At 42.9% G+C, this 12,812-nt stretch overlaps 1 protein-coding gene across 2 annotated transcripts in view; it reads right to left on the reverse strand.

Annotated features, from left to right (window-relative positions):
• Positions 1–1,668: 1,668 nt before the first annotated feature.
• Positions 1,669–12,812, reverse strand: part of gse1b (Gse1 coiled-coil protein b) — a 717,669-nt gene continuing 706,525 nt past the window's right edge. For both annotated transcript variants that reach the window (XM_073070370.1, XM_073070369.1), the window contains 3 exons: positions 12,093–12,359; positions 9,431–9,534; positions 1,669–7,413 (listed from right to left, as the gene is read on the reverse strand). In XM_073070370.1, the coding sequence (XP_072926471.1) occupies positions 7,279–7,413; positions 9,431–9,534; positions 12,093–12,359 (506 nt within the window). In that variant the 3' untranslated portion in view covers positions 1,669–7,278. The remainder of the gene's footprint in view (positions 7,414–9,430; positions 9,535–12,092; positions 12,360–12,812) is intronic.

The following is a 12,812-nucleotide window of genomic DNA, read 5'->3' on the forward strand; positions in this document are numbered from 1 at the left end:
GGTCATTTAGGACAGAGTTAAGGAAAAACTTCTTCTCCCAGAGAGTTGTGGGGGTCTGGAATGCACATCCTCGGAAGGCAGTGGCGGACAATTCTCTGGATGCTTTCAAGAAGGAGCTAGATAGGTATCTTATGGATAAGGGGAATCAAGGGATATGGGGACAAGGCAGGAACCGGGTATTGATAGTAGATGATTAGCCATGATCTCAGAATGGCGATGCAGGCTCGAAGGGCCGAATGGTCTACTTCTGCACCTATTGTCTATATACCAGTGATGTTAAACCTGACTCTGAGATGTTCTTGGAGTCATACAGTACAGAAATCGGCCCTTCGACCCAACTGGTTCATACCTGCCAAGATTGCCATCTCAGCTGGTCCTCTTTGCAAGTATTTGTCCTTTATTCCGCCCCCCCCCCCCCCCACTCCCAATTTTAAACCTGATTCTGTATGGCTGGAAAGGAAACAAAAGTTTTTCCACTGTATCTCAGTACATGTGACAATAAAAAACCAATAACCAATTACAAATTTCCTCACATGGTAAAATAATGAAGACACTCATTTATCACTCTGTACATGATTTTATTTTTTTGATTTTTGTCCGAAATTACAGCAATATATTCATAAATACCTAATTACTACATTCAACAAATAATATATTACATTACAATAAATCCAAACAATATACTTAAAACATAATTTTCACAGCATCAACACCCACCCTCCCAATCCCCACCCCCAGTTATAGTGGAGGCCTTGTCTTCCTCCTCCCTCAAGAAGTATGATAGATCAAGTGTGCACAGGCTGTAACAGAAGTGCTGAACCAATGTTCACTCTAATCAGTGGCAAGTTTACAGTTACAACGATCTATAAAGGCAGATCTGCTAGTGAGTGGCAAGTGTGGTACAGGTACAAGCAATGGATCATCGTCAATGAAGTGTGATGGCTGTAAACCAGGTACGGTGGCTACAGTGTACCTGCTGTGGTTTGGCAACTCAGGACCCCAAAGGTGAGACGGTGAGTGATCGTTCTGCAGCAAGCGACCTGTTGCTACCCAGACCCGTTCAGAAAGTGGTGTTTATTTCTTATTTAGAGATACAACACAGTAGCAGGACCGTGTGGCCCAATGAGCCCGTGCTGGTCAATTACACCCGTGTGACCAATTAACCAACCAGTCTGTATGTCTTTGGGACATGGGAGCAAACTGAAGCACCCGGAGGAAACCCGTGTGGCCACGGGAACAGCGTACAAACTCCTTATAGGCAGCAGCGAGGAATGGTCACTGGCGCTGTAAAGTGTTACACTAGCCACTATGCTACTGTGCTGCCTTTTTGGCGCATTGGGTCCATGCCAGCTTCCCTGCAGGATATTCCTCCCTTTTCGTATTTCCACCAGTCCTTGGGGCATTCCTCGTGCCCCGGATAGCAAACTGCGTTACATGTGGTGGGAATTATGGCGGCTGAGTGAAAGCTTGACGATGCAATGAAACACTTGCCCTGTCAGTCCAAGTCTGAGGAGGCATATACATGGCAACGTTGGCATTTGTTTCAATACTGTTGTAGGGCACTTTGTTAAATTCTGCACTGACATTCACACTGCAGGTTTTTATTTATAATGACACAGGATTTGGCCCATTGGCTCCATGCCAGCGCCCAGCAGGGAAATTCCCTCCTTATTTTCTTGTGGTCCTGCAACTTTCTCTCTCTCAATGGACCATCAATTCCCTGTTGATTCTTTTGTCTATACTAGAGGTAATCTACAGTTGCCAAATGATCTACCAGCATGTCTTTAGACGCTATGATTGATGTCAAGTGTGAAGTGACAGGCAAAGCAGCTGCACTTTTAATACAAGTCACTGCTTGGTCCGGACATGGATGATTAATTAACTTCATAAGAAACACTGCATTTTCTCTTGGACTAACAACATCACACAACATTTGCTTCACATGAAAGGATGTCGGCGTGTCTGGATTACTTAGTGACTAGGAACTGGGTGGACTTGCAATAAGATTCACTCATCAACAGCTCATTCCCAGAATCAAGGCCCCCTGCAGTTGAATATGGCACCCAGCTGATGTCATCAATGACATCACATCCTCAGTAAAACTTTATGACAGAATGGTCATTCTCAAAAGAAAGCAACATAAAATATCACTCTGCCTTCAGGGTCAAATTTGTGAAGAGACAACGGAATTATTAGTTTCCCCATTTTTTTTTAAAAAGGTGATTACAGTGAAAAAGCCTCACATTACGAGTGGCTGATGTATGTACGGCCTGTACATAGAATGGGCTTTGAGGAGAATAACAGGATGGATTTGCTGCCCGTTGTGGGGCTGCAGGCATCGTCTCGACCTCGGAACTCGGTTCAGGGTCGCATTTCTGATGAGTAAGCTGTCTGTGTCATGAACAGTTCACAGGAACGGAACGCTGGAGAGGACCTGTCCTTTGGTTTTCCATGAGTGCTTTTGATACCATTTATATTGTGATAACTTTGTTGCCAGATCATTCAGCCAAACTTCAAATAAGAACCCCATCAATAAAAGATGTCAAATAGGAAAACTAATTGTTCTCCTACAGATTCTCTCCTTTGGACTGAATGATAGAAAAGACATTCACCTTTTTTTTTAAAGAGGTGATAGCTCATGACCAGGTGTTGAATTTCTGTTATGAGCTTCACCTTCCTATCTGAGAACCACTTGACCATCAGTGGCAGTTTTCTGGAAAAGAAAACTGCATCTGTTTGAAATCTGAAGCTGAAACAGAAAATGAGGGATATACTCAGCATGTCAGGCAGCAGCTAGAGGGAGAGGAACAGAACTAATGTTTCAGGTCAATCACTGGGGTCTGATTCAAAGCAATTTACCTTGATTGTTAACCTTGCTTCTTTCTCCACAGGTGCTGTCTGACCTACTGAGAAAATCCAACATTTCCTGTTATATAATTTCAAAATGTGGTTATCTTACAAATATCTTCTACTGAGTACATGCCTCGTTTACAGGGCATGCAATCTGGAACTAATGAAATATCAGCAGCTGGCAGATGAGGATCAATTGGGAAATGGATTTTAGGATGGAATTAATTCTAGTTGGGGAGCTCCAGTCAGGAGGGAGGAAGTCTACTGGAAGAACCCAAACTTTGTGTCAATCAGTGATCAAGTTGCAGAACCACTGAATAGTGATTGAGATGACCCATAACTCCAGTAGAAAACATGGTGTCAGTTTGTGGAGCCTAAACAATACTGAGTAAGTAACGGGCTGTTAATTGCACCTTTGCCACTATTAGAGCAAAGCTATACTGTAAACTGGAAATATGTTTCCTAAACTTCTGTAATTCTTTCCCAGTCTTTGGATTATATTTCTCATTACGTTCAGCAAATTTTGTAGCAGGTTACTTAGATACAGTAATGCTGATACCAGCTGCCTGTACATTGATCTACAGAGAGTTTAAAGCCATGGTAAATGGATGAGAGAGATCCAGCCTGGACACAATCTGGGGGAAATGGAGATGTAGGGCCTGCTGTAGGGCATCAGTCCAGCAGCAGGGATGACTGGAAATAAGAGATGAGTGAGGAGATGCCTATAATGACCACTGAACCAGGGACATATTGGACAGGGTTGTGTGGGGGAGACGGCTTGGGAAGTTTCAGTATGTGGAAAGTGCATCCATTACCTCAAGTGGAAGTGTGTGGCTGAGTATGTATCATTGGTAAACATCAGAGAAGATGCATATACTAATCCTTATTGCATTTCACATCTCTATTGTATTTCTGTTATTAAGAAACATTAATTACCTCACCAATGCAAATTAGCATCACCTATGCTTAACGAGCTGGACAAGTGAATGGATGTCCTTTAGCAATGGTAATGGCATGCTAAAGTCATGCATACTAGATGCCAATTGCCAAGCATCCTACAGAACCTCAGCCAAAGGCCATTCTCCCAGGATAGCAGTTGGGGTCAGAAGGATTGCAATGTGAGACATCAATGTCTAAGCTTGCCCAGCACATTTGGAGGTGCTGAGCATCACGATCAGGAGCAGAAAGCCTGTTGAATGTTTACATTCTACTCCCGCTCCAGTGAAGAGTCAGGCATAATCTGGGTTCTGTTTAGTGTACAAGGTTTCATAATGTGGTTGGTTTCCAAATAAACAACACTGATATGTTTATCTTTACAGATGTGATAGCCAAATTGATGAAGGAGAACCTGCCGGTTTGGGGCTTTGGCTGTGTACAAGGTAGTAACATTTGCACTCTGAATGCTGTTGCTAAAAAGTAATTCTGTTGAAGTCAACAGAACTGCTGTTCAATGCAGATGTGTACCAAATGAACAACGGGAATATTTTACCTCATGGTATCTCCAGTACAGAATACCAGTGGAGAGTCTGAGGGGTTTGCAGTAAAAGGCTATCAGTGCAACAAGCTCTCCTGCACATGGAGCTCTCAATAGGAGCATGTATGGCACAAGACCCTTTCAGGAAGAACTGCTTAACACTTGGGTCTGAACCACTTTGTGATTGGCAGATGTATTTCCATTTACAAATAACTTAGCACTTTGGTTCTAAACAAAAACCCTCCCATATCTGACTCTAAAATCCCAATGGCCTGTACATTGGAAAGTATGGTTCACGCAGTGGTCTGGTTTAGTTGGATGCATTAATACCATCAGCTTAGCTGGCAATTGGTTCTGCTTCATCATGTGATTTTTCCTTATCTCCCTAATAAATTAGGATGTGGACATTTACACTAGTGTCATTCCTATGGGGCTTTGCAGTTGGTACAGCAATGACTATGAGGGGGTTTTCCTCAGGTTTTATAAACTCTTCATCTCAGACAGCCCTTTGATGGAGGTAACAATCTCCCTCTGAAGTTAAGTCTGACAAACAGCAAAAGCTAACAAGCACCCTTTTAATCGGGGGCACAGTAAATGCTGCACAATTTTTAAAAAAAGTCCAAGGAACATAAGTACTAGAATGCCCTCAGACCTTTTGTATCTCTGTGGGTTTTAGATGTCTGGATGTTGAGGTTCAGGAAATTAACAAGAAGTTGTCCTTAGTTTATTTTCCCTGTATTTAGCAAATAAAAACTTACTCCAGCACACAGCACACACCTAAATAGCATGAGAAGCTTTCTTTGAGTTAGGAGAATGGAGGAACAATTGTTGCCTCTATACTACATAACACAAAAATTCAAAAAAACAGGAGTGGACATGTGAATCAATCAGAATGGGATTACTGTTTTGAATTTTCCCAGAAAAATGAGCCCTGGTTGTAACCAAAATAAAAACCACACCCCAATTATCCTGCAGATCAAAAGGTACTGAGACTAGTGCTGGATGAAGAGTGCTTCTGTCTACTTTTGCTTGGAGAAAGGATTTGAAAACTGAAGAGACACAAATGCTCCCACTTTCTCCCCCCCCCCCCCCCCCCCGTGCGAACTGTCTCCATTTTAAGAATGTCTGTAGGTATTTTCTAACAGGGCTGTCATAACCTCTGAACTTGTGTTACGAGGAGGGAGCCTGGAGATTTTGATGATAATACACCAGACATCCTGCTAACTCTCACCTTGCAATAATTGTCTGGACCCAGAACCGTTAAGAGGGTGTTACCATCTCCGGTGGGAGGGGTGGCAGAGAACGCACATATAGAATGCATCGAGTAACAAGATGCTGCAAAAGTCCCTCAGTGCACACCCCTATCTATCACAGCCAGTGCTCCGCAGTGGGTAAGAAACAAAAAATTCAAACACAAAGGTAATTTTCTGCAGTCAAAATGCACCATTTGGCTGAGAGAAGCAGGGGTGGGTGGCCACGACAAAAGCATCTTACATCAAAGTCTCTTTAGACACACCAACCACAAATGTTCTCTCTACCTTTAATGAGTGTCAGAGTGGAAAATGAGGAAGGGTCTGAGAGCCCAACACAGGCGAGTGCAAATTAGATACAAAAACTTACAGTACATTAGGAGAAAACGTAAAGCAGCTGATACAGCCACAAGTCGGCACTGGTGCTTGTCTCTCTCAAGCAAGTATAAATAAGGAGGAGGAAGGGGTGATAGGCAGGGGAAGAGGTGTAGAGGCTTTGCATCCTCTCTTAAAGAAATCTTAAACTGGTGCTACACCAAAACAGAGTGAACAGCTTACACACCAGTGAAAACCCTCTTGCTCTCTTTTTTTTTGGATTTTAGTTTTAAAAACACTTTTGATTCTTTGTCCTGACCAGCAGCAGTACGAACACTAAAAGCAAGATATTTGCCAAAAGCAGAAACATATTAAAAATGGCAAGCTTTAATACAAATAATTAAAGTAATAAAAACATACAAAATCTGTTTTTGTTTATATACAGTACAAGGCAAAGCATCTTTTTGTTTTGTGAAAAAATCCTTTTTATTTTGTTTTTATTTAATAATTAAAAAAGTGCCCTTTAGGCTATCGTCTTTCTATACTTAACACACACTCAGTGCTGTAACATGCATCAGTGTGATTTAATAGACTCTGTTTCAAAATGTACCTGCAATTGCCTTAAGTGCATTTTTCTGTGAAAAAGCCGCCTCGTTATCTGAGCGAGCCTTAAACTGTCATGGTCTGATTCGGTTGCAGTGCAAGGGGGCTGAGAAGAGCCAGTAAATGAGGTGGACTTCCTTTTCAGTGGGATTTGGGGATAGAAAGGACTTCCAAACCTTGCTACATGGCAGAAAATATCAGCAGAGACTGCAGAAAGTGGGACACGGTGGGCAAGGAGGATGGTGTTCAGTAAGGTGGATCCTTCAATCACGTGTGGTCAGTATCTTGTGGTGTTCTCCAATGGATTGGAACCTTCTCTGTTTCTTGTCTTCGGAGCTAGAGATGTCCATGCTGAAGATTCAGCCACTTGGGTTGTTGTAGCAAGCCACTCAAGATCAAGGAAGTACGGAGATATTCACACAGTCCAGTGAGTTCACGTCAGATGTATTAGTGTTGGCTCTGGAGGTCAGGGATAGACCACCCCCTGCAAGCTGTCCTTAATTGGAATGGGGGTAGATGAGGGACTAAATAATTATCAGAAATTCAAAGCAAGGTTGGAAAAAAAAGTGTTCCTTTAAGCAAATTTATGTAAAAAATAGAGAGCTCCAGAAGTCTTGTTTCCTGTACAATGCAATGTTCGTCCAATAGGCGGGTTATCCTTTTACCCTTTGCTTCATGTGTGGCATGTTTCCTTAGGTCTTGCCTAGAGCATCAATTCCAATGGGAATCTTAAATACCAGGATAATAAAATAGTCTCTCTATGCCATGGCCGAGCTAACAGGGCTGTCACCTTGGATAGGACTTGAAGTAGCTTCTAGACCAGTGCATTGTAGGCAGTGCAAGGCACTTTCTTAAATGGTCCAATTCGGACTGGAGTCTCTCCCTTTCTGAGGCTAGTTTCTGCTTCTGAGCCACCAGTTCCTGCATTTCAAAGAGAACCAGTTGCAAAATGTAATCAGTTATCTCCACCGATGTTCAAACAAAATTTTCAACTATCTGTGCTACTTAAGATCATGGAGTCTTTCATTCAGAAATTAGGAAACACTTTCTCTTGGAACTGATACTGGGTCATTTGTCAATTTTAGGATGGATTTTCATAAATCAAAGATGTTACATAGGACATGAGGAAAGGTGGATGGACACATGGAAGTCCCAGTGGTCTGCCTGATAATTCTCATGAATGACAGAACGAGGACAAATTGATCTCCTTCCGCTCTGATATCCATATAAGAACCAAATGCAATACATGCACAGGAGCAGGCCATTCAGCACATGGTATCTGTGCTGATCAAGAAGGCAAATTAAATTAATCCTCCTGAGGTTTAAGAATTAGAAAAGCAAAGAATTTATGAATCTGTTACTAATCGCCAATATTGTTGATTTAGTCAATTATCAGGGTCCCCGCATGATTACCGAGTTAATAATTGGGATATCTCTGAGGCCTCAGAGAGATGTCCCATCACCACCATCACAGGACAACAATTTTAGCGGCCATGTCCCAATATATTCTGCCATTGACGGTCCCAAGCCTGCCTGCGAAAAGAGGGGGGGTTGGGTCTAGGGCTGGCAACACCATCCCATAAAAACCCAGAGCTGCAGAAGCTTGAAAGACCTCATCCTTGGAGAGGAAGGATCTTTGCCTAGAAGAAATATAACATGAAAGACTGTCCCAGGCCAAAGGACTCTGGTGAGCCGTTGTCAGTGGCCTATGCTCCAGTACGGGTAATGGGATGGACTTTAGCAAGGAAGGATTTCCAACATATTTAGCGGTAATGGTTTATTTACGGACAATTTAAACAGGAATATTTTATTCCTGGATCATCTGATGGCAGTTTTTGCTGATATTATGGCTCTAAGGTTATGGCCACTTTGAAGTTGTGACTCGGAGAGAGGAATTATTTGATAGGAGCCAAACCCTTCAAATGCTCAAGGATACTATCTATGGTCAACTGTTCTTTCTGAAACCAACCCCTGACCATCTGCAATTAGCTGATTTTGTACACCACAATGGTAGAACAGGGGATGCTGGGAATTCGGGGTAGTTTTCAAGTCTGCCTCCATAGAATTCCAATAAAGAAGCAGACATGTTCAATACTTCACAGTTGGCAGTGCATTCTGATTCTTAAAAACAGCCCACATGTTTAGAGAAAACCCCAACATTGATTTCAGCTGGTGAAAATAAATGGTGTTTCATAACTCAGCATAGCTGTATTTCACAGTTCCATTAGTTGAGGAATGACCAATTTAGCTGCTTGCTTAAGCCAGTGTCATTAATACGAGGAGCATGTTTCCACATTCAATCACCCCTGAAAATTGTACTGAGGTCACAATGACATCATGGAGCCCATTTACCGCTCATTTAACTATCAAAGCTCTACCATCCACTTGAAAGACTACCAAGTTGGCATAAATCTGGAAGATAGCATTAAACCTAGTGTCCTAATTTTAGACCATAAGACATCGGAGCAGAATTATGCCATTTGTCTGTGGCAGTGAATTCCAGAGTTTCACCATCCTCTGGCTAAAGAAATCTCTCCTCATCTCTGCTCTGTAGAGACATCCTCCTATTCTGAGGTCCTAGACTCTCCCACTATTAGAAACATCTTTTTCACATCCATTCTATCTAGGAGTTTCAATATTTGGTAGGTTTCAGTGAGATTCCCATCATTCTTCTAAACTCCAACCATCAAATGCTCCTCGTACATTAATGGTTTCATTCCTAGGATCAGCATCATAAATTCCTCTGGACCCTCTCCAATGCCAGCACATTAAGATCTGTTCCCAATTCTCCAACTGTAATCTGACCAATGAACAATAAAGCCTCAGCATTCCCTTACTGTACTATCCCATTCCAGCTGAAATCAAAGGGAAATAAATTCCCAGACAATTGACTATCTATTGTAATTGAAAGATGATCATATTTCTTGATATCACTTACCGACATGCTGTGGGACAGCTGCTTGACTGACTGGCTAAGGTTCTGGTGAAAGGTTTCCAGTCGCTTGCATTGGGCTTGTAGAACCTGTCGCTCCACGTTTTGCTCTGAAATAAATGATCAAATTTGTTATATTTTATCATCTAACATCTTAACCTTATCGTTAAATTGTTGCCTCCTCCCCCTCCCCCCCCTAAATCTAACAGAATTGATGCTTCGATCTCAGAGCTCACTGAACATAAAGAATAGTTCAGGATGATTAGGTCTTGTATTTTTCACTTTTAACTGATTAAAAACTCCCTGAAGGCCAACCTGGAAAATGTTTTTTTTTTCACTTCCCTTCACCGATTATACAACATGCCAGCTGTAATGAAGAGCCACATAAAATCGTCGTGTTCAGTCAGCCAGTTATAAGAATGCCACACTTGGCTTCAAAAATGGTCACCTAGCTCACTGACCAACCCCATTTGTCCGTGTGGCAGTGCAGCAGACTGAAGAAAGATGAAAAGTGCTGGCGGGCGAGTAAAAGGGTTGCAATTATGTTGAAGAAAACAAATTAAGCTAAAGCTTTAATTACTGTTGCTGCTGTTTAATTGTGTTTTAGAAGCTAGCAGTTGAGTACTTCATTTCAAACATTAAGTGTCCAATTTTATCAAATGCTATTGAAAACTGATAAAAAAAAACACACTCCAGGGATGAAACTAAAAAAAAAATTAATTTAACCACAATAGTTTGATATTCCTATGCTATCGTTCCCAGTAATGATCGTGAGAGTTCCAGACTGTTCAAACATGGAATTAAGGTATCTGAGTCTAACCTGTATCTTATTACATTTCTTACATAAGGGTTGAGTGATCAGGAGCAGGAATCCAGGCTGACTTTGATATCAGCTCCTTCAGGACACAAGGCGAGATAAGATATTGGAGTTCTGGTCAGGAACAGAGGCTGCGATCTTCCTATTCCAGACACTTCCGTTCCAAACTAAGCAGTATATTTACCAAATGACTCAGCACAGTAGTTACTGCTGAAGCTAGAAGAGTATCTGTTGATCATTAACTCTCCCCACAAATGCTTTTGAGCTTTGAAAAACGTTGTACTGGTTCAGAACTGAGACAGACATACCAGTGCAAGGAATGATTACTATTGGAAGTCAGATCCTTCAGGTGGGATGGTAAACTTAGGTCTTTTTTTTTAATAGAACAATCACAGAATTAGGGCGAGGGATTGTGGATACAGCAAAGATCAAAGTAAATTTATTATCAAAGTACATATACATCAGCACATATGACTTTGAGATTCATTTTCTTGTAGTTTTTCGGAGTAAAGTGGTATGATAGAATCAATGAAAAATAACATATGAAGACTGACAAGCAATCTGCAAAAGAAGAGAATCTTTACCAATACATGTAATATTGTTATTAATAATAATAAACAAATCAATAGGTGAAGCCTAGTGTTGGATGAGGAGGGGAGGTGAGGAATTGGTGGATACGTTTGAGGGAACTGTGGGGAAGTACATGGATGGGAGGGGTATGGAGGACTACGGTCCAGGTATGGGTCAAAGGGAATAGGCAGAGTAATAGTTCAGCACAGACGAAAACTCTGACTTTAATCCTCCGCTGCCTGCGGCCATACCCACTCATGGGAAAGGCTTTGGGAGTAAGCCCCGAGGAAGAAATCCGGAGCCGGGATCCCTAAGGTAGCTTGATGTTGTTTACAACTTCGCTCGGGCAACCTCTGTGATGGCACTGGTGCCAAACTGTATCGGCGCTTGCCCTTAGAGAGTACATCAGTGACGTGGAGAGGGGGATCCCGCTGCATGGGCAACAGGCAGTTCTTCAAATCTTCCCACCCAGGCTTGCATCCATCAGAGGTGCAAACCCATGATCCCCTGGGATCGACGGCTGCCTACTACAGACTAGATGATACGAAGGACCTGTTTCTGTGCTGTAGTGCTCGAAGACGATGACTGCATTCACCGATTTTGGCAGGTCAGCTCAACTAAGGGTAATAAAATACAGACATGGGAGACTGCAGATGCTGGAATCTCGAGCAAAGGGCAAACTGCTGGAGGAATCCTGCTGGAGGGCCATGTAGATCTGTGGAGGGAAATGGGCATTCAACCGTTCGGATTGAGACCCTTCATCTGAACCAGAGGATTGGAGGGGAGATAGTCAGTATAAAGAAGTGAGGGAAGTGGGATTTAGGTGTGGGGGGAGTGAGGAAAGAGCTGGCAAGTAATAGGTGGATCCAGGTGAGGAGGGGTAAATGGCAGGTGGAGGAGGGAAGGGTGGAATTAGTGACAAGCTGGAAGATGGAGCCAACAAATGGCTGCAAGTTTTGGAATCTGATCAGAAGGTAGATTATATAACTCATGAGGACCTTCGGGTGGGCAGATGGGAAAGATGGCGACATGGGACCAAGTGGGAGGAAGTGGATTTGCAACTCATTAGACTGCAGATGCTGGAATCTGGGGTAATAAATAACTGCTGGAGGAACTCAGCAGATCGAGCAGCAACTCATGGAATGATATAGGGATTTGACCGGAAATTTCGAGAATGCCTCGATGCTGAGTTCCTCCAGCTGATTTCCTGTTGCTGGCTCACTATGGTAGACTATCAGCTGCACACAATGGGTTTCCTAGCGCAGACACTGGGCCACTCACCTTCAACATACTCCTGATAGGCCTCAAAGATGGCCTCAATACCCTGCCATTTTGAATGAAAAGGCCTTGTGTCCTCCTCCTCCTCATCGTCTTCATTGTCGGAGTCGTCCTCCTGCTCACACACAACCCCTTTCCTGGTCTGGGTGGCAGTGTGCTGGCCATTCTGGTGGGTAAAGGGAGTTCTGCTGGAGGAGTGGATCTCTGGAATGTTGTAACGGACTGAGGTGTCCAACTTGTGATTTTGCTCGGCGGTTAGTGTCAATGCGCCTGGACAGATGAAAGAAAAAGACAATGGGAAATATTCAGTGCTCAGTAACATATGGAGAAGAACCTTCAACCCAGTGAGCCTGCTCCATCTCTCATGGCTGATTCGCAACCTTTGTATTAGTGTCTTTGTTACAACTGACACCTCCAAGAGGACCACAACCTTGCTGTGGTTTGGAGGCTTGCAGGCATCGATGACCTGGAGAGCTATGTTGGTTGAAGCCAGGCCTTTAGGCTTTGGCTCTTGGTAAGGCCACAGATCAAAGGGTAGAGGTCAGACTAAGAGTGGTCCACTGGTCCGGGAGTTCAGCTTAGGGATAACAAACCTGGCTGGTGAAACAAAATTGTTACGTAAACAATAATGAAGAACCCTCTGACTGAGTGTGACGGTATTCCCGAGTCTCCACCTGGGACTTCCATGACTGACAGTAGTGAAAACCGAGAGGAAGCTACTGA

Source organism: Hemitrygon akajei, chromosome 17 (assembly GCF_048418815.1).
Source record: "Hemitrygon akajei chromosome 17, sHemAka1.3, whole genome shotgun sequence".
NCBI classification, from domain to species: domain Eukaryota; kingdom Metazoa; phylum Chordata; class Chondrichthyes; order Myliobatiformes; family Dasyatidae; genus Hemitrygon; species Hemitrygon akajei.